The 20,824-nt window shown below is 40.1% G+C and overlaps 1 protein-coding gene across 1 annotated transcript; it reads left to right on the top strand.

Annotated features, from left to right (window-relative positions):
- The first annotated feature begins 12,961 nt into the window (after positions 1-12,961).
- oprd1b (opioid receptor, delta 1b) lies at positions 12,962-19,721 on the top strand. The gene is made up of 3 exons (XM_079691884.1): positions 12,962-13,248; positions 14,460-14,815; positions 16,442-19,721. The coding sequence occupies exons 1-3, from the start codon at positions 13,028-13,030 to the stop codon at positions 16,969-16,971; spliced, it is 1,107 nt and encodes a 368-aa protein (XP_079548010.1). The 5' UTR covers positions 12,962-13,027; the 3' UTR covers positions 16,972-19,721.
- Positions 19,722-20,824: the final 1,103 nt, after the last annotated feature.

Here is a 20,824-nt window from a genome sequence, read left to right as displayed (position 1 = left end):
CTCGACCTTTAATTGGCAACAAGTTGTAAAAAAAAACAAGGTTGCCCATAAATCTATACAGTACATGTGCGGTGAGACATGCATGTCAAGTAAATGAAAGACACACTGTGATGTAAACTCAGTATATATGTTACATTGTCTCTTGAGAACATGTGTGGTAGGTGGTAATCCATTAGTGACAGCCACATGACGGCATTGTCCAATCACAAACCTCCATCTTCTACAAGACAGGCAGACCTCGGGAGTTAAAGTGACTGGATGAATATATTTCAATACACATAGAACATTTTGACATAAGACAACACTGACAGGCAGAAACAGAAATTCAAAGTATTTTTTCCTCATCGACAACACAGCACTCTTTAGTCTGTTAATGGCTGCTACTTTATTTTGAAATGCTCAAAATTGAAAGTATTACACTGATTCTTCAAATTAATCCACACATCTTGTAATTATGAAGCTCACTGTTGGTATTTGAATTGCATCAGAGTTCTTTGTCTGAAATGTTTCTCTGCAGTGTTATGATAAATCTGTAACCGGCAGTCTCCTGTTGTCGCTGCATGCAGTCTCTCTATAAATGGAAACAATAAAAGCCTTGGTTGGCACAAAGTGTCACAGAAACAACATAATCAGTGAGGCGATTAAAAGTACAAAACATTTGTACTCTTAATGTGTATAAACAACAGTACATTGATATAGCTTGACATATTTCTAATCTCAAATATACTTACTTGTTACTCTATAGACAATAAGCGACAACAGAATTTATAATGTATAAGTAAATTGCAGTTGCTCCCTGTATAATCTCAAAGTAATGTTTGTAAAATGTTTTCATCTTCAGACACACAGTTCAATCAGTGAGATGAGCTTTTTGACAAGTGATTGCAGCTTTTTCTTCCCGTTGGTAAAACTGAGAGAATATTGCTCACGAGGGAAAGGCTCTGTGTAAGCCCTGTAATCTTATGTGATTTTCTTCTACCTCTGTAAAATATCTTAAAAGCAGTAGTGTCAAGCCAATCTGCTGAAGGAGACATTATCTCCCCATGAAACTTTTCAATTTAGAACATCTGCAGATTCTAATGCATCTGAAATGTCTTCACCTTTTCAAATCCTGCCGAGTAGTTCAGGTTGTCTTTCAACCTCAGGGACTGTCTCATCATGCTCATCATTACAATAAATCCCTACCCTATATCAGGCCATTACTCTTTAATGTCACTAAAATGTCATGCATCACATCATCGCCTCATCTTAAAAGGCACTATCTTAGTCTCAAAATCAGTATTACATTACATTACATTGTATCCAAAGTGACTTACAATAAGTGCATTCGACCAGGAAGATACAAACTTGAAGAAAACAGAATCATATAAGTACATCAGATTTGATAGAGCTAAAGCATTTCAAGTGCTACTCAACTGGCTTTAGATAAGCCAGTCCTTTGTTAGTATATAAGTGCTTTGTTAGTACTTTGTTAGTAATTCTTTGTTAGTAATTCTATCTCTCGAAGTGGAGTCGAAAGAGATGAGTTTTCAGATGTGTATTATGGAAGTATGGTATTGTGGCATCAATAGTAGAAGCATATCAATCATTTTACTGCTTTATATCTCTATAATGACCTTGTGAGAGGGTGTAACATGTTAAATGCTCATGCACTGCTGATGTGTTTGATCAAAGCATCACACATTTCAGATTGCAATACAATTGCACAGAGGAAGAGAGGGAATGTAAGATTTATCTCTGGTCTCCTGTGGAGCTTCCTTTTCAAGCTCCCGCTTTTCGTTCTCAAAAAAGCAAACGCCATTTCATCATTTTTTCCTCAAGGATGCTTGGATGACTGCATATGATGTTGAGAGCTGTCAGAGTATGGATACATAACCATGTAAACATCTTTTGGCTTTCGATTTGAAGGATGCAAGTTCCTTGAGACAAGCAAGTTCCTTTTGATCATGCTGTATAGAGGGTGAACCATTCTGTAGAGAGAACACTTTATAGTGGTTATTACAGTAGCTAAGAGCTGTTCAGTATGACACCTGTTTGCGTGATATATCCTCACACTCATTTTGAAATAAAAAGTTGGTGACATGAAGATGTTTGACGAGCAGGAGAGTGTTTTACTTATTGAGGACTTATACAATCTGTTAGATGTTCTCAGAAAGTCGTGTTTTCAGGAAAGGGAGTCAGGGGAGTGGCGTTCAAATAGTACTTGATATAATATGCATGGTTGCGCTAGGGCTGGGTGAAATGACCTGGACCGGACCTAGGGAATAGTGCGCTGGAGACAATTCCCTGCAGTGTAGTTACGTCGATGAAAATCTTAGGTCCCAGGCTCCTCCAACAGTGCAACACAATAAAACGGATAAAATAGTGCAAGTAAATACAATAAAATAGAATAGAAGTAGTGCTATCAGTGGACATATTTAAACACAGAACTCACAGTAAGAAAAGTTTAAATTAGATGTTTTTGTAGCGCCCAAAACACACAAGTTAACCGTAGATTTCTCTACTGTGCAGGTGGGATGTGAGAAAAACTCATTTCCAAATCATCCAAAAGATTTGACCCTTTAGGCAAACTGTGTGTTGTGTCGCCAGGTGGAGAGGTGCAAACTGCAGAGCTTAAAATTGTAAATACGGAGATTTCCGACACCATAAACAGAGAGACTGCTGCTACTCTCTGAAAGGAAAACATCAAGAAGTGAAGCATTCTTCAGACTGCATCACTTAGCAAGTGATCAATACAATTGACAAGGGTATAGCAGGAGGCTTTAGGCTGGTAAGAAGTGATGTATAGCTGGGCATTAACAAACACAGTCTACATCCAAGCTAGCAGCTCTGTGAAGTATACCTTAAAAGGAAATGCGTTACCATTTAATTAGACATAAACTTCAGAACATACTGTACTGTTGGGTGCATATTATAAGACCAACAAATAAATACGACCTTTATAGGCAATGTGCAGATGCTCCTGATTGATGCCTTAAATGTCAGGTCCATTTCATAGTCCTGGTGAACACCATTATCATGTGTAATGAGGCTGAAGCCTTTTTCATGGAAATGTTGCTCCCCTCTCATCATCTGCTGGAAATTATTCAATGAGCCTTGTCGAGTCTTAAGAGGATAAAAACAGACGGCAGCGTCCAAGGCTTCATTGGAGAAGGCACTGTTATTGAGAAGCTGTTTTTTTATTTATTTAAACATTTTGGATAGTATGAAGTGGTGAACTTTTTTATCAGGCAGTTCTTCACACAACTTGCTAGTACCTATATGATATTTTACTTTGTGTCTCTCTTATTTTATACTGCTCTCAGAGAAACTTCATGTCTGTAAATGTGCCATGCTGGTGGACTCTGGATATGTTGTACAGTACAATAACATAATAAAATATGCCTGTGAGTATACATATACTGTATGTGGCTGGATTATATTGCTTAGGAGCTCAGAGACATCCATCCACAATGTTACTCTATTCCTCCTTTGAAATCACAACACTTATAATATCTATTTACATTGACTTAATGAAATCATGGAAAGAATGGGGTGGAGCTTGTGTAAAAGCGAACAATGACAGAAAAGTTGTTTTCTTGAGCCAATACATCTATTTATGTCGAAGGAAACAAATTCCCTGTTCAATATTTTATTGATTTATAAGTAGCATTCAAGAGTCAGTGTCTCAATAGGATCGATGTAATAGGGTAACAAGATATTATCCTTTAACAAAATAATTTCGCTTGTCAAAGCATTAGTGATACAGCCTTGTTTACAGTTCTGTTCTGCACCTCTGTTTTCTCCGCATACTAATCTAACTCCAGTGTTATTTCTTGCTTACCACACCGGCTTTTAAAGAGTATGTAATGAGGGCTTTGCTTTGCAGCCGCCCCTTCTCCCATTGAACGCTTTGCCTCCAACATTAGTGTTTGGAAGAAAACAGGAAGCTTGGACTGCAATTAGCCGCTCTTTTGTTGGCTTTTAAGGCTTGCATTAGAGTCCCTTATTCAACCATTTATTTTACTTTGTTTCTACGGCAGTGGCCTTTTCTGGACATAATTATATGGATAAATGCACATGTACAGTATTGGTGACAGTTTACTACTGACTTCTATTGATCCACAATGCAGGCATTATTCATTTCTCTTGCAATTGTACACATTGTGCTGTTGATATGGTTTGAATAAAATAAACATCATCTGTTTTCTTTTTCTCCATCGGTTCTGAGGTTCTGTCAATCCTGGATTTGCAGAGGTTCAATCATCTAATCCTCTCTCTTCTCTCCAGAGTTTGCCGAGCCATATGTCACTCTACTATGGGATTGGCTTCCAGCTGCAGAAACTCATTAAAATCTAATACCTCATCCTACTTCTCCAAGGCCGAGGACCCTTTGGTCATAATCCTACAGGCTCTCTAGTTAGTAGACAGACTCTTGAATCAGAACTACTCTTCACAAAAAGATCTTAAAGTTGTTGAATTATTGAAATGGGCTAATGCTGTTTTGGTGCTGAGCACTTAGGATACAGCGAGACAGACAGCATGGGGCTGCAGCTAAACCTGTGCAACAGAACCTGAAATACACTCCCTCTTAGAGCATGGGCATTGAGCCATGTGATGCACCTTGGAGTTATGCCTGGTTAGTTTTAATAGGGAGACATTGTCAAGGTTGAATGGCGCCATGAACTTTAGACGGCCACAAATGTCAGTGGACATCAGAGGCTCTAAAGCCATCGTCCACTGACACTCATAAACACAAAGGAACTGAAGCTCTGTGCATTACAAGAAAGGCCTGATTGGCATTTACTCTTTATGAGGAATCTGAAAATAGATGTGTTGGCGTTAACCTCCACCCGCCATGTCTCCTTCACTGTTATCTTTCCCCCCCCCAATCTCCGGCTTTCTCAACCTCAAGCCCTATGGTCACTGACTCTACTTCAGCTCATTAGCTCCCTCTCAGATATGTCCTTGTCTATTTTACACCTGGACACACACACAGACAAACGCACACACACATATTTCACACTATATCTGCATTATAATTCAGCACCTTTCACCACTGAAATGATTTAGCTGCCTTTTACTTTTTGGCTGCTGAGCGAATCCACTCCTCTCAAACAGCCTTGATCACTCTTCTATCTTTGTTAGCTTGTGTTCAAAGCAAGGCATCCTCCCTGGGCTACAAACATCATTTGTATTTGAATTTCATCATATAGGTTGAGGAAGCTTTCAAGTGGGTTTCATCATAAACAGTTTTCCCCTAGTCTCAAGAGGGAAACTGTAATGTAAACATGTATGTGGTCCCAGTCCTGCAGGTGTGACAGTGAGGGCAGCAGCGCTCCCACAGGATGGTAAAACAACACGAGTGGTCTTCTCTGCTATATCGCGGAGAGTGCACATTGAGACTTGGCGGGCTGTTTCCTTGACAACCACATTTTACAACTTACCAAGTGTCACACTGTTCACTGAGGTCCTCTTGACTCACACTTTATTTTCTCTCGTTTCGAGCCAGAATACATGCACTTTTATCTCAATCTTCTTTCAACATCTGCTCTCAAACTCACCACTCATTTCTGATTTTCATTATCCTATATATTTCTGTTCTTTTCGTCACTGAGGTTTTTCTCAGCCTATAACCCATTCACTCCATATTTGCCCAGTCGATATTTCTCCGTTTGCTGTCTTCATGCTTTCATTCTCCTTTCAACTCAGCAGCTCTTAGATTGGATCTTGTTACATGTATCTGTCAGCTGTAGACATTTAGCAGATAGCAGGAAATGCATTTTCTTTTTTACAAATTAAAGTCAAATCCATTTTGTCGCTTGGAGTAGGTTCACAGAGAACGCTGCTGATCATCTGCCACTCCAACAGTGATCTTTGCCTCTTAACAGTGTTACATAACTCCCCCCCTCCCTCCCTTCCCCCTTTGTTTTCTCATGAGAGTAGCTCTATTGAACTGCCTGTTTGGGTAATAACAACGTTTGTTCATTTTGTGTGTCTCTTTGTCAGTGTTTGAATATCAACAGCTAGCACTGCTCCATCTCTTCTCACACCTTTCTGACACCCACCCCCATTTTCCCCTTCACCGTGAATAAGTGCAGTAATCAGGTGACCATAAAGAAGATTATGTGTGTGTGTGTGTGTGTGTGTGTGTGTGTGTGTGTGCGTGTGCGCGTGTGCGTGTGCGTGTGCGTGTGCGTGTGTGTGTGTGTGTGTGTGACGCTAGCATTTCGAGGACAGATAGGCAGAGGCAATCTCTTATAGTGAACTATTCACTGCAGTTGCTGAAAGAAAAGCACATAGAGTCAATTTATGAAGAATATAATCAATAGTTTATTGATTCAGGGCCTTAACAATTGCTAAATGACACATCAGGTGCAATCCAGTGCTGCTCTGAAGACCAAAAGTCCTGTTTGTGCGACAGTCAGTTTGATTTTCAATTTGTTCTTGTGCTCTAACTGACCCTTAACCCCCAAAATATTGTTTCAATCATTACAACTATCAGATTGAATATGAATCGCGTCTTGCTGCATCACCTCAGCTCTGGAAGGCAATTCTTCTCACAATAGTGTTTATAACCTACACCCTTGGCTGACGGTATTACAAAGACAAGGATTGGCTTTGTGTGGGTCAAGGAATATTTACCATCCCACACAACGCTAACTGAATGACGTTTATGAATAACTTAGATGCCTCATACTTTGAAATGACACAAACCCTGTAAAAAAAGAAAGAAAACAGACACAGTAAACCTCTAGCCTCACATCTAAAGACACTCTGCTGTCTTCAGAACTCATTTTCACGCATTTTAAATCAGTGCATGTCTCTCAGTCTTGTCATATCTAAACTGTGCCTCCACCAGAAGGAAATCAGAAAACAAATCAAGTCCTAGACCCAGACAAACCACTGTTGCATAACTAATTGTCAGCTGAAAGTGCTGCTGCCCCTCTGCTCGTTATTGCCGAACAGCGCTGTGAAAGAAAAAACAGATGAAAACAACATCTTGAGGGTGAGATTTATATTTAACAGTTAGAGCCACTGAATGTAAATATCTGTCAATCACAGCAGCCTATAGGGTTGAATATCAACATTATTAGTACTGCAATCAGGCTAAACTATCCTCATTTTGCATTAGCAGTAATGCATTACCTTATTAATGATGTCAAGAAAGGAAAACAATAAATGGATTTGGCAAGCATCAGTAACTTTGCAATCACAGGCATCAACGAAATGAAAAAAGCTTGAAGTGTGACTAATTAATGAGCATTTAACCATTCAACCAACTTTTAATCAATTCTATATTTTAAAGTATTATTTATTCAATGATCTGTTATGGTTTGTGTGCAGTCATAATGAAAAAGAACAGCGAGAAGTCTAAACCTCTCTGAGGACGCTGCATTACTAACAATGGTCAAATTTACTCTAAGTGATTGCTCACTTTTATGGGCAACTTGTTTTATGCAATCATAAAAATCAGAAGAACCTGATTTTTATAGTTGCCAATTTAAAATTGTACAATCTTTATACAAGCCTTCCACTGTTCAATTAGAAACACAACAACAATATGCAGAGGAAGAAGAATAAAAACGCATCCTCAAATAAGAGACAGTATTCAAATTATTGTAGGGGGAAGGGAAGGAAACTCATTATTAGCAACACAAATTACGTTTTGAAGCAAATGTCAAGCAGACTGGAATATATTTTCTATACTTAACTTTACCGCATATATCTGCTTGTAATGACAGCAGCATAATTAAACATTCGTATGATTATATTCAGGTACTGACAAATCATGGTGTGGTTTATTAAAGAAAATGTAATCAGCATAATTTCAAGGATACAGGGTTGCATAATAATACATGTCAGACAAAGATAACAGAATAATGGAAATAAAGTCACCAAATGAATGAACCAAATATTTGGTACTAATGGATTTGCAGCATGTTTGCAACCAGGAATAATTCAAAAATCTAGTTGTAGGATGGGAAAAAATGTAAACATCCTCCCGTTAGCCCCTGGAAATAAAGACCCTTAAACAATACATAATGTAATCTTCCCCCTTTCTGACCGCACCCTGATCATTTCTGTGCAGTCCCTAAATTATACCACAGTTAATGTAACCAGCTCTTCATCGCAGCGATCTTGCTAGCAGAGTATTTATTTGTAATACTATGAATAAAACATGTTTTATATCTGTTTTGATATGTAACACTACAGGAGAGTAAATATGTTGGGTTTGAGAAATATCTGGACTCCCCAGCATGGCTCATTCTGTTCTGCATAATACCACAGCAGGACATTTGGGACTGCTCCACAAATGAAGAACAAATAAACGTACATGCTGCCCCGTCACGTTTTATTAAGGCAATAGTGTTTTTGTCTCAGTTGACATTATTAACACATTTCAATTTTATCAGGACATTTTATTTAACAACATATTGGCTTCATCACAGAGTCAAAAATTAAAGTGGACCTATCATGCTATATTTGAATAATATAGTGTAGGACCATACCTATATAAGGCATATTTTTACTTTTTACTTTTCAAAATACCAAACAGACCATGCATTTTAGCCATTCCTCAATTCGCTCAATTTAACACTGTCTTTGCATGGGCGGATTCTGTGAGATCGGCACCATCTACAGGCCTGGCATATGTACTACAGCGTCTCCAGCGCTTTCGAACGGCAATGTCCGTGGCTGTCTCCTCCTGATTGGTGGAGTTGGCCCAATAGCCATAGCGCCACTTCTGTGACATCATAGAAGTGTTCAAATCTGGATCAGTCTGTATCAGATCCGTTGCAGACCCTTTTTAAGAGATTTGGGGAGGAAAATAGAGAGGGTTGTTTTTTCTGACACTTGGTGAGTTCCCTGGAACACCGGGGACACATATTCATGTATAAAAGACGTACAAAAGTGCATTTTGCATGATAGGTCACCTTTAAGATTCATGTTGCTGGCAACATAATTGATCCACGCTGTGAAGGACAGGGAGCCTGCGGTTTTCTTCTGTTCCAGACCTTCGCCTTTAAAGATCGACTCTTTCTCTTTTACTCTGGTCTCTTTCACTGCCCGTTCCATCACAAGATTTCTACAGGAAGTATTGATCATGCACGCATCTGCCGTGTGCATTCATGAAGAATGTGACCTGTAAGTAATTGTGCTGTCCCCTGAGGATGCCTGGTGAAAGGTGAAGTCAGGTTGTCTGATTTCATTTCATGGTTTGTTAGTGTAACCTATCCCGTGTCCTACAGAAAAGCATAAATAACCCAGCTATTGATCAAGAATGAGCCAGTGCTGTAGTAGAATGATAACATGTCGAATTGGTGATGGGAAAAGGACATGATAATATAGAAATTGCTCTAATTTTAGTTTGCTTCTAGCCAGGAGCCAGTAGTCAGAAGATAACTAGAGTACACACCTAAAGGTTGAACAGGTCAGATCTATGCTCTGTACATGGCTTGATGTGCGATTACTAGATAGCGATGCAAGGTGACAGCCAGCAGAAGCTCAGTCCTCCGCTGAGCTTCTACTCTGACAGCTACAGAGCAAACAAGTAACTCAAAACCTTCCAAAAGCCCCAGCACATGTGTTTTCTATAAGCTCCTCTTCCATTTAATACTGCATGCACGTAAATATACCGGCAACGTGGAGAAATAAAATGTCAAGATATATATGTGTTCCTTTTCCTCTGACCTTTCAGAAGTTATGAAGTACACCAACTCATATCAGAGCTGCTGTTGTGCAAGAGATATTGCAACCTGATCAAAACAGGTTATAACAGCAGCAGCATTTAAAACATAAAAAAGAGCCACCAGTTTCTCAAATCATACCAGTTGATGAGTTAATGTTTCAAAAGATTCATCAGGATTGAATGAGTTATCAGCAGCTTATAAACGCCCTCTTCTCTTGATCGATCATTTATAAATCAAACATGCATCATCATAACTCCCTCCTAAAAACAGCATGAGACCCACTTTAAACTGTCTGCACTCTGTTTACCCCGCCATCAATGGGATGGGTGTGGGGAGGCCTCGTAATGCATCCGAAGGTTTCCATTTGGCCGATGACTGATGGGAGTAATCATTCTGCCTGAGCGATGGATCATGAGTGATAATCTCCCTGGGGAGAACATAAACACCAGAAAAGCAACAGCAGCATTTTGTTCGTGTCCTCTAACTGCACTGTACATACTGACCCATTTCCCTCTCTTTTACAACACTTTTCTAACCAAATCTCCAAACGGTGTACAGAGAAAGATGTGGCTCTTCATACACTCCATGCCATTACCGAGAGCACCTACCCTGCACTCACAGTATTTTTAGCCCTCTTCATTAGGGGGGATAGATAACCCTCTAATCTAACCCTGTGTGTCATCATAGCTCCCGCAGCATAAGCAGGTGTCACCCACTGTTCACCCACACAGCTGTAACTGACATTACTTTGTGAATTTACTCCCCGAACTGCTGTGTAAGTCATTTCCTGCCGGCGGGGCTCCACTTGGACTGTTGTTTTTCTGATAGAGCGTTGTTATCAGGGCTTCGGGGTCAGTGGTGTAGATGGATAGAAGTACCCTACCAGGTGAATGATTCATTGGTGTTTAAGATGAAAAACAAGCAGTTTAAATGTATTGGCTTCAGTATTGTGAAGAAAATGTATAGAGAAAATTATAACATTTATTATAGTAACATTTATCTCCTCACAAAGTTAAGTACATTTAAATGTGTACTTGCAATAGAGTTGGACTTACAGCACTACAATGTAGTTGAAAATTAAGCCTTACATGCAGGGACATTTAAGCTTTTTTATAACATTATATTTTTAAACTCCCACTGCCATTTTGATTACACTTTGCGTAATCCTTCAATATAACACATCACATTGTAAATGCTAACATGCTGTTGTTAAGCATGTTTACTATGTTCATTGATTGTATTTAGTGAGTTTCACACTAACATTGTATTTTACTGTGTGGGAACACAACATTTTTTACCAACATTTGTAACACTCCCTATATATTTATAGATACAGTATATAATATATATATGCGTGTGTGTATATGTTGAGATATTTCTCAGGATAAGTGAACACTTTGAACTGCTTGTAGCACTAAAGAAAGCGACAGAGCAACACCATAACCATCAGGATTAATCCTCATGGAACTATGAATATCTGTACTGAAATGTATTGCAAGTCATTCAATGCTGCTTGATATATTAAGATAAGATAAGATAGGTGGACCGTCATTGATCCCCATGAGGAAATTCAGGTGTTACAGTAGCAACAGAATAAGAGAGAAATGCAGGACATTACAGAAGATAATTCACACTGGGATAATAAGAATAAGCAAACCTGTTGTAGTCTGGACTAAAGTGGTAGACCATCTGCCATCTGTAGCTCGCATGCCTAAAAACTTTGTTGAGGTTTTATGCTTACCCATGAATGGATAGAAATCTACACATTAGCTGCAAACAAACATCCTCATTAGGGAAAGAGAAATGAGCTTGCTGTACTCCCAAAATGAGCCAGAGTGTGATCATTCCTGCTCTTCTTCCAAAGATCAAGACGTGCATGATCTTTGGAAGAAGCGTTAAAGGGGCAAGGCACCAGAGCTTTTGTTCTGGCCCTATTCTTCTGATAGTTCCTCTGATGCTGGTTGCTTAAACGCAGATTGTATAAAGGTCACTTTGCATAGTGCATAAAAACTCCCACTTCCAGTTAGAAACAAATTAGACACAGCCACAAAAGGATTTTGATTCATCGTGGTATAAATTATTCAATCACCCCAGAGAAACGCTCTCAAACAGACACACACACGGTCACATGAAGCGTTATGTCTTAATGGTTTCTGATGTTCTCAGTAATGAGCAACAGACAAAAGGCAGCTCCAGATAAATGAGCGAGTTGATAAGAATGTCTGTCGGCTACCTATAGAGTTATGTAATATTGTCAAGGAGAAGAACTTTGATTGAAAACAAATTCAGAGTTGTTGAAGGAATTAACCTCCATCAATGTGTTTGCTTATGACACATGAAGGGAAATACAGCAATGTGTAGGATTCTCATCGAAATCCTCCCTCTTAAATATTTAATCCGCCTTATCCTACAACCGACAGGTGATTGCATCACTCCTGTGGTTTAGTAAGGTCATTTAAAGGAGGTGACTGCAATCATGGAGCATCCCTCCCAAACACGGGCCATGTAGAGTGGGAGAAGAGGCAGTATCTCAGGGGACGAATAAGAGTGATGGCTCAATGAAGACTGTCTAATTGAGCTGCTACAATGAGAGATGTTCAGAAGAGGTTTAACTGACATTGTTTGATGAGCTTATGGCAAGACATTGAGTATTTATTCCATATCCTTGATATCAGTCGGCAGCTGCCTATACTAGTTGGCTCTTTGATTTCACTTGTTAGATATGGTCACACTAGTTTGGCACTCTGCTTTACTAGTTCAATAAAACATTGTACTAGTGGCACTTTTGTCAGACTATTACCACATAAGCCTTACTAATGACGCCAGGAGCAGCACTAGTAGCACCAAAGTACCAACATGTAAGCTTTTTGATGAACTAGTGGCCCTCTGACCGTACTAGTGACACTTATGGCAAGCCATTTGAGTATTTATTCCATATCCTTGATATCAGACGAGACGGATGGCATATACAACAAGAATAAGTTATTTTGGGTTAAAAAACAATAAATTGAACTCCAAAAATGAATGAGAGGAAGCATTGGTTATATCGTTTATTTAAATAAAGCACTTTGACAAATGGAATCCATTTAGGGAGAGTAAGAAATGGGTTGGATAACACATCTTGTTTTGTGTGCGCTTTGGCAACGGGAGAGAAAGAGAGAGAGAGAGAGATAAAGAAATAAAGAGAGAGAGAGAGAGAGAGAGACACAGAGAGAGGGAGAGTGAATAAGAGAGGGAGGGAGATAGACCTCCTCCGGGCGTCTCGTTACTAATTTGTCGTCCAGTTTTCTTGCGCACCTGCTTTGGATACCTCTGACTTCTCCATGCGCCAGATTCTTGCCTGAAACCTTAACATGGATCTACTTCCCTACTATGCTTTTGGTGTTTTTAACGACTCAGTCTCCATAACTCCTTTCAATGTGACGGTAACAGAGGATCCTCTGCGCGTTCACTCGTACAGCAACGAGACCAACAGCAGGGCTGCAGTCATCGCCGTCTGTATCACGGCTCTCTACTCTGTCATCTGTGTGGTAGGACTGCTGGGAAACGTGCTTGTGATGTACGGGGTGGTCAGGTAAGAAATAAATCATTGAACAAAGAGCCAGAAACTATTTAGTAAAACACACAAAAAACCTTCAAGGGGGAGAGGAAATAATGGGGTATTCGTGATTTAGTGGAAGATTACAGTTCTAACCCCCCCCCCCCACACACACACACACACACACACACACACACACACACACACACACACACACACACACACACACACACACACACACACACACTGACTCTGACTCCTACACTAAGTAGGGAGGGGGGTTGAGGGGTGAGCTACAGTTTTGCGTTGAAATGACTTGATTGTACTACTGACTCCTGTCAGGATTGATGTTGTAAGCAGGTAGTTAATCGCCATGGAAATTAGGCTGCATGTTGAACCCTGACCTGCACAGCGACAGCGACGATTGCGGCACTTGTTCATGTGCTCAAGATTCCCAGGATTTATGTCATGTTGATTTGTTGCTGAACTAATGCAGCTTAAATGAGACTGCAATGGAGTGATGGTCCGACCTCCACCGTCAATCAATCATCTCACTTAACTGCTCACTGTGTTGAAGATAAAATATATGAGTTTCTGTACTGTTTTACAATTCAGAATAATGAGAGAAACAGAGAATACAAACAACATCCGGCCCACTCTCTCCTTGGTAAAGCAATTACCTTCAGCCTGTATGTTGTGATAAATCTCTACATGGGAGAGTACGATAAAAGGGAAGACACGTCTTTGTCTTCCCTCATCCTCAGAGCTTGTGGCTCCATTTAATTAAATATGACCAACTACTGTCATATTGTGGACTCATGTGGATGAATTCATATTTAATTGGCCACTGGTTAAAGAAGAGAAACACACTATACACACTTTGAATCTGAAAATAAAAAATGAAGATTTCTCAGCAGGCAAGGATTCATTACTTGCCGTAGAAGTGCATTTTAATGGAGGCTTACAGACACTTTGGATCTCATGCATTTAGGGTTGTTCCCTGTAAAACATTAAGCATCTTTATGTGTTATTTGAGTGGAAATAGGAGATCATTGGTTTGAGAGAGGAAATGGATTAGATCAAACAATAAACTGGTTTCTAACCTTGATAGAAGTCGTGAGTCATCCAGAAACAACAGCAGACAAACCTTGGAAAAAATAATACAATCTCCTCCATCTAACAACATTTCCCATGGACTCTGAGTCAGAATCAGTAACACGTACCACATGCTTCTTTCAACCATCCAGGTATATCAAGATGAAGACCGCCACCAACATCTACATCTTCAACTTGGCTCTCGCCGACGCCCTCGCCACCAGTACCCTCCCCTTCCAGAGCGCCAAGTACCTGATGGGCACGTGGCCCTTTGGGGAGGTGTTGTGTAAAGTGGTGATCGCCATCGACTACTACAACATGTTCACCAGCATCTTCACGCTCACCATGATGAGCGTGGACCGCTACATCGCCGTCTGTCATCCCGTGAGGGCCCTGGACTTCCGCACGCCTGCCAAAGCCAAGCTCATCAACGTCTGCATCTGGATGCTCTCCTCTGCCGTTGGAGTGCCTGTGATGGTCATGGCTGTTACCAGGATGAAACCTGAAGGTGAGAGATTTTTTACTCATTAAGAAAGACATTTCCACATTGAGTAAAATTACTTTGGCCACAGCCAACACCTATTTACACATCCAGCTGTTACAGTGCAACATTATGATTCACTTTAAAGGTCACCTATTTTGCAAAATCCACTTTTTCATGTCTTTTATAAATCAATATGTGTCTCTGCGTTAAGGGATTCTGAAAGATTAAGGAAAAAAGATTCGCTCTCTTTTTGTCCTGATCCATATGCCCCTTTCACACCAACGCGGTTCCAGGGCCAGTTCGGAGCTAGAGCCTGATAATCATTGTTTTTTCTTGTTCACACCGCAGCGGAGCCGGCTCTTTTCCCCGAAAAACAGTTCTTACCTAGCTCCCCAAAAAAATTCGGTCTAGAAGCAAGAACCGCATATGTCTCGCTTACGTCGGAGGCGGGGGCAGGGGAAGGGGCGGGGGCGGGATCAACCTCCTGAACAACAACAACAAGTTTTGTCCAGTTTGTACACAGCGATGGAAAACCCCAAACTTAAACCGTGGACTAGATTTTTAACAAACTGAAAAAAGTTAAGAAGAATTATCGGGACCAGATGTGAGACCTCGGACGGAGTTGCAGCGGTCGTCCGAAAACAAGTCCACATTATGACTAGCTAGACTCTGTCAAAGAACATTTGAAAGTCGCTTGCGACAAATGGAAAGTTCGTGGTGAAGTGGTTCTGTTATTTCCATTTGGTTTCGACAAAGCAAAACGAGCAGCGCTTCAATACAATCGACCATTGTTGTTGTTGTCGATGTGAGGGGTTTCCGCGCGGTTTGGCTTTATGAAGCAGGCAAGGAAACGGTCACTTCATGGCGCAAACGATGACGCAATGACGCAGCACAAAACATAAAAACCTGAAAATGAGCTGATCAGATTTTGGCCACTTTATGATGTCATAATGTTTTTTTAGGTTGTGTAACCATTAGCCAATAACCAACCAAGGAAACTCCTCGAGCACCATTGTGTTTTTTTATATCTTATCTTATATATTTATACATTGGATTTATATAACAAACAACGTCATCTCAAGGTGCTTCACAAAGCTATAACGAGAAAATAATAAAAGAAATACAAAAATAAAAAGATATCTAAAGGAGCATATTTAACAGAATATGGTAATATAAAAAATAAAAATAAAAGGTTAAGAGCATAAAAGGAATGGCTCCTTATTTTCATCTAAAGTAACAGACAGAGAATCAGCACTTTTGAAACAGGGCTGAAACAGAGGGGATTATGGGATGCTACAGTGGGTGATCTGTTTGGGATTTGGAGCCAAACACTTCAGAGACATATTTTGTATAAAACTGAGAACTATAATATATTGTTGAAAAATAGTATAATAGGGGACCTTTAAGTTCTGTTTCCCGCTACTTGACAAATGTAGGTGGAAGTTTCACTCTTTTTTTGTTGTAAAAAGGAAAACATCAGGCTCCTTAGCTGCTAAATGCTGAACATTACACCTTTGTGCACACGTTACTTATCTCCTTATTTCGGCGAGTAATCAGGTCGTAAAAAAGAACATTTGAGCTGGGTTATTAACTTGAATTGGCCTTTTCACATGGCCCTCTGTTAAACTTCTAATTGTTTAAACTCCTCAGGAAACACTGCCTGCGAACTCAAATTCCCCAATCCTGACTGGTACTGGGAGACGATGCTGAAGATCTGCGTGTTTATCTTCGCCTTCGTGGTCCCCGTCCTGGTCATCACCATCTGCTACGGTCTGATGATTATGCGGCTCAAGAGCGTCCGTCTGCTCTCCGGCTCTAAGGAGAAGGACAGGACCATGCGGCGGATCACCCGCATGGTCCTGGTGGTCGTGGCAGCCTTCATCATCTGCTGGACTCCCATCCAGCTCTTCATCATTGTCAAGACCATGGTGAAAACTGACAACACAAACCTTTGGGTGATTGCCTGCTGGCACCTGTGCATCGCGCTGGGCTACACCAACAGCAGTCTCAACCCTGTGCTTTACGCCTTCCTGGACGAGAATTTTAAAAGGTGCTTCAGGGATTTCTGCCTGCCCTATCGCTCCCGACTGGAGCAGAGCAGTTTTTCCAGGGCGCGCAACAGCACCAGGGAGCCCGTGTCTGTTTGTGCGCCTGCCACGACACAGAGACCGCCGGCCTGACTAGGCATGGATCTGTGCGGGGGGAGATCAGTTCAGGACGACCTCCAGACTGAAGTCACCACCACAGGAGTCTGAGACCACAGACGTGACTGTTTGAGCGCCATAATGCAAATTGTGGATTGTGTTTTTGGTCTCAGATGATGACACTCCTGAGACGCGACTCTTAAAGGATTGTGGTTTACAATTATTAAAAATATACCTGGGTGCCTGTGCATAAGGAAATGGATACAAAATGTATAACCATATATATGTTGACCATATATTATGCTTTTTCATTTTTTGGGTTCTACACTAAGCTTTTAGACTGTACGTCTTCACATCCATATTAGGTGAACAATGTAGGACACATTTCCAAAATGATCCGATTATCAGGAAGGCCACTGAACCTAAACACACAGACAAGGCCACAGGAGGAGTATTTTTATGGCCAAACAGAGGCTGGTGTATGATTGGCTGAGTTGGTCACGTGACCTCAATCCAACAGATCATGTATTCCCCTGATGAAGGCCAGACTGACTCTGAATTTCCCCGTAACATTAGCAGTGCAATGCTGGAAGACAGTCAACAGGGAATATATTGCTGTCTGCTGTCGCCTTCAGCTAAATATTACCAGTGATGATGATTTATGTTAACTTGTCAAATGAATTTCCATCCCTGAATTTTGGGGTACCATCTATGAGGGACTACAAGTCATTAAGTGACACCTTCAAATGAAACTAAATGTAACCTTTTTGTGGCCATAGCTGGGTAGAGGAAATAGCTGTAAACTTTGACAAATGTCTATTTACACATCCAGCAGTTACAGAGCCACATTATGAATCAGTTTAAGTTCCGTTTCACGCAACTTGACAAATGTAAGTGGAAGTTTCACTCTCTTTTTAGCTGTTGTAGCCGCCAACTCCAGAGGAAAACATCAGGCTCTGCCAACTGCTTCCCTGAGTTCACCAGCTCACTGCAAAGTGTTGTGTACAGTACAGACTTTATGCTGAAAAAACACTATATTAAATATTAAAATATTAACGCTTAGCTGAGACAACATTTTTTTTGTCTCCTTAATATTTAAATGAAGCGATGCATCCAATGTCATGCTTCTTGCTGTGATATTAAGAGTAGAGATAATTACAGAGGAAGGCCACATTATTAATCAAAGACTACAGAGCAACATGTGTTCCATCCTACACATTTTATACCATGAAAACACAGCCTTGATGATTGAGCAGAGATGACTGATGCTTCAAGCCTACGTTCAGCTGACTCATTGTTTCCACTCCTCTGGCAGTCAGGCTGCTTTGGTTTCTTTTGTACAACAAAAAACATTCATCTGACAGTCAGCTGAGGAGCTGAAGGGGAATGCTTGTCACGCTCACAGGTACAGATTAGAACCCAATAGCACGACACAGATACAACCAGTGTTCAGAATGTTCCGTTTATTCGGGTTAGGGACAGGCAGGGTCAAAACCAGGAAATCCAGCAGTCAGGCAAACAAATCCAATCGGGGGGCAGGCAGGAAACTCGAGGTCCGATAACAGGTAGGCAGGGTCAAAACCAGGCAGGACAGATAACTAGGCAAAAGATATTGAAACGCTGGAGAGCTTGGTAAAATACACAAGACAATCTGGCAGAGGACAAGTGAGAGTGAGGTGGTATATATACTGTGGAGTTAATGAGGGAATGAGTAGCAGGTGAGGGGAAGGGCTGGGGAGACCATGTGAGAGGAGTGAGCTGATTGCAAGAGCCTGGAGGAAGGCAGGATCTGAAATGACAGGAGAGTTAAGATGTGCCAAACCTAAAAACAACTATAAATGTGTTGAACTTGTGACAACGTGGACCAAAACGGACCAAACACATTAGCAAGGAACAAGAAGCTTGCTACACATATGACAGTTAATGGCATACGGAGGATCTTTGGACACTTGCAGGAGGATATTGTGGTGTTGAGAATACTTTTTTTGCACATTTTGAAAGAACAGTCACACCGATGCCTCTCATCCTGCCATGCAGTTTGTAAAAAAGGCAACTGCTTATCAAGTGTAAAGATAAGATTGTTCTGCAACACCATATTAAGTCATAATGTGAGTTTTTGTGTCATTGTGCTGTCAAGCTGTTGTGCCAGTAAGCTTCACTTGTAACTAATATGTAAAATGTTGATGTATTTACACTAAGTGCTATACATTTAAGCAGCATTGGAAATGTTCAAACAATATATTTTGTTGAATATATCTCTGTCGCTGTAGGAAGAGCATTGTCAATGTTTTCTGCGGTGTGATCAACAATATGTTTGGCTGAATTAAAATATGTGCCGTAATGCCTTATTACGCATTATGTTCTTTTTGTAAAAAGTGAACTGTTTTGATGAGAAATATTAGAATATTTGAGGATAATGAGAATATTTGATATTTAAATGTTTTCACACTCTGTGTTTCAGCAGATACAGTTTATAAAGTACCGTATTGTATAAGTGTAATGGAATAGCTGGAGTTAAATACTGAGAGTGCTTCTCGGTTGATTTGTTGTTGTAAATACCTTTCAGTTTTAATCCAATGTTTGTTTTCTGTGGTTATTATTACAGGTGTTATTTACATTTATACTCTGTGTAAACCTCGTGGGAGTTACATTTGTGAGTTGTTGGTACAATCTGGAAGGGATTAGAGATCAGGATGATACAGATGTGGCACAGGAACAAATGTGACACATTATAACTGTAAAGGAAAGCAAACTATGAAATAAAACAGGGATTTCTGGAGTCTCTGGTCACCAGATGAATTGTAGAATTAATTATGTTTACAATGTAACAATTAAAAGATGTTGATATATTTTGTTATTGTCCACAAATTATTTAAAAGACCCACAACATCAATTCATCTGTCTCTAAATCCCTTTTTAGCTTCCACAATTTAATACTTTTACTATTTGCAGTAGCAGGTTTAGTTATCTAGCTAGGAATGACATCAGCAGGACAGGGCATGTGGAATATAAACTTCAGTACCAATGTTATCATAATGTAGGAACATGCCACCCTACAGTGTGGCTCATTTTTGGAAAGCAATGGAGCTCTATAGAAATAAGATATATCGGCCTTTCGTAAGATCAATTCACTTTTGTTTCTGACAAGTCAAATACAAAGAATTTCAACTACATTAATCAATTTTGTTAAAAGCCATGAATGTCACATATTCACATATTCACCTTATAACCTTCAGCACAGTTTTTGTATATTCATAAAAATGCGGAAATAAAATACACGCATTTTCCCATAAAAATCTATAATTCTAATTGAATGTGGAATGTGTCCTGTGGAAGGCAAGGGTCAAACTAAAGTGCTAAACTTACTTTGGCAATACCTCCTGAGCGGTACTTGGGAGGCAGTTAACACTGAAATGACACATGCCAGTGAGGCCTACGAGGATGTGTTAAAAAAAACACATTATTGTACTTTTTTCCCATTATGGTGTCTGGTTCAGACAAACTGGCCTTTCATTTATATTTTACACACATTAATTGGCTGAAATGACTGTGCTGAAAGAAGTTTCAGAGAAAAGAGAACTTGATAAGAAGGCATGAATCATGCTCATTTCTCTTTCAGATGTTGACAGACTTCACTCAGAAACAGAGATGTTATAAGAAGCTCCTCTCTAAGAGACATCATAGCGCTCCGAGCAGGAGACTCAACATCACTGTGACATTGCAGATTTCCTGCATTTCGCTTTACGCAGCGGAGAGAACTCAAGTGTACCTGTGATCTTTGCTTTGACACCGACATTTTTGACTGTTTTACCTGTCTTTTGTTTTTCTCTGAGGGCTTCAATTTTCATGATGCAAAAGGCTTTGTTTTAAATCATGTGCTTTAAAACAT

Source organism: Notothenia rossii (genome assembly GCF_949606895.1).
Source record: "Notothenia rossii genome assembly, chromosome: 7".
Classification (NCBI taxonomy): Eukaryota; Metazoa; Chordata; class Actinopteri; order Perciformes; family Nototheniidae; genus Notothenia; species Notothenia rossii.
This window is presented reverse-complemented; position numbering and strand designations above follow the sequence as displayed.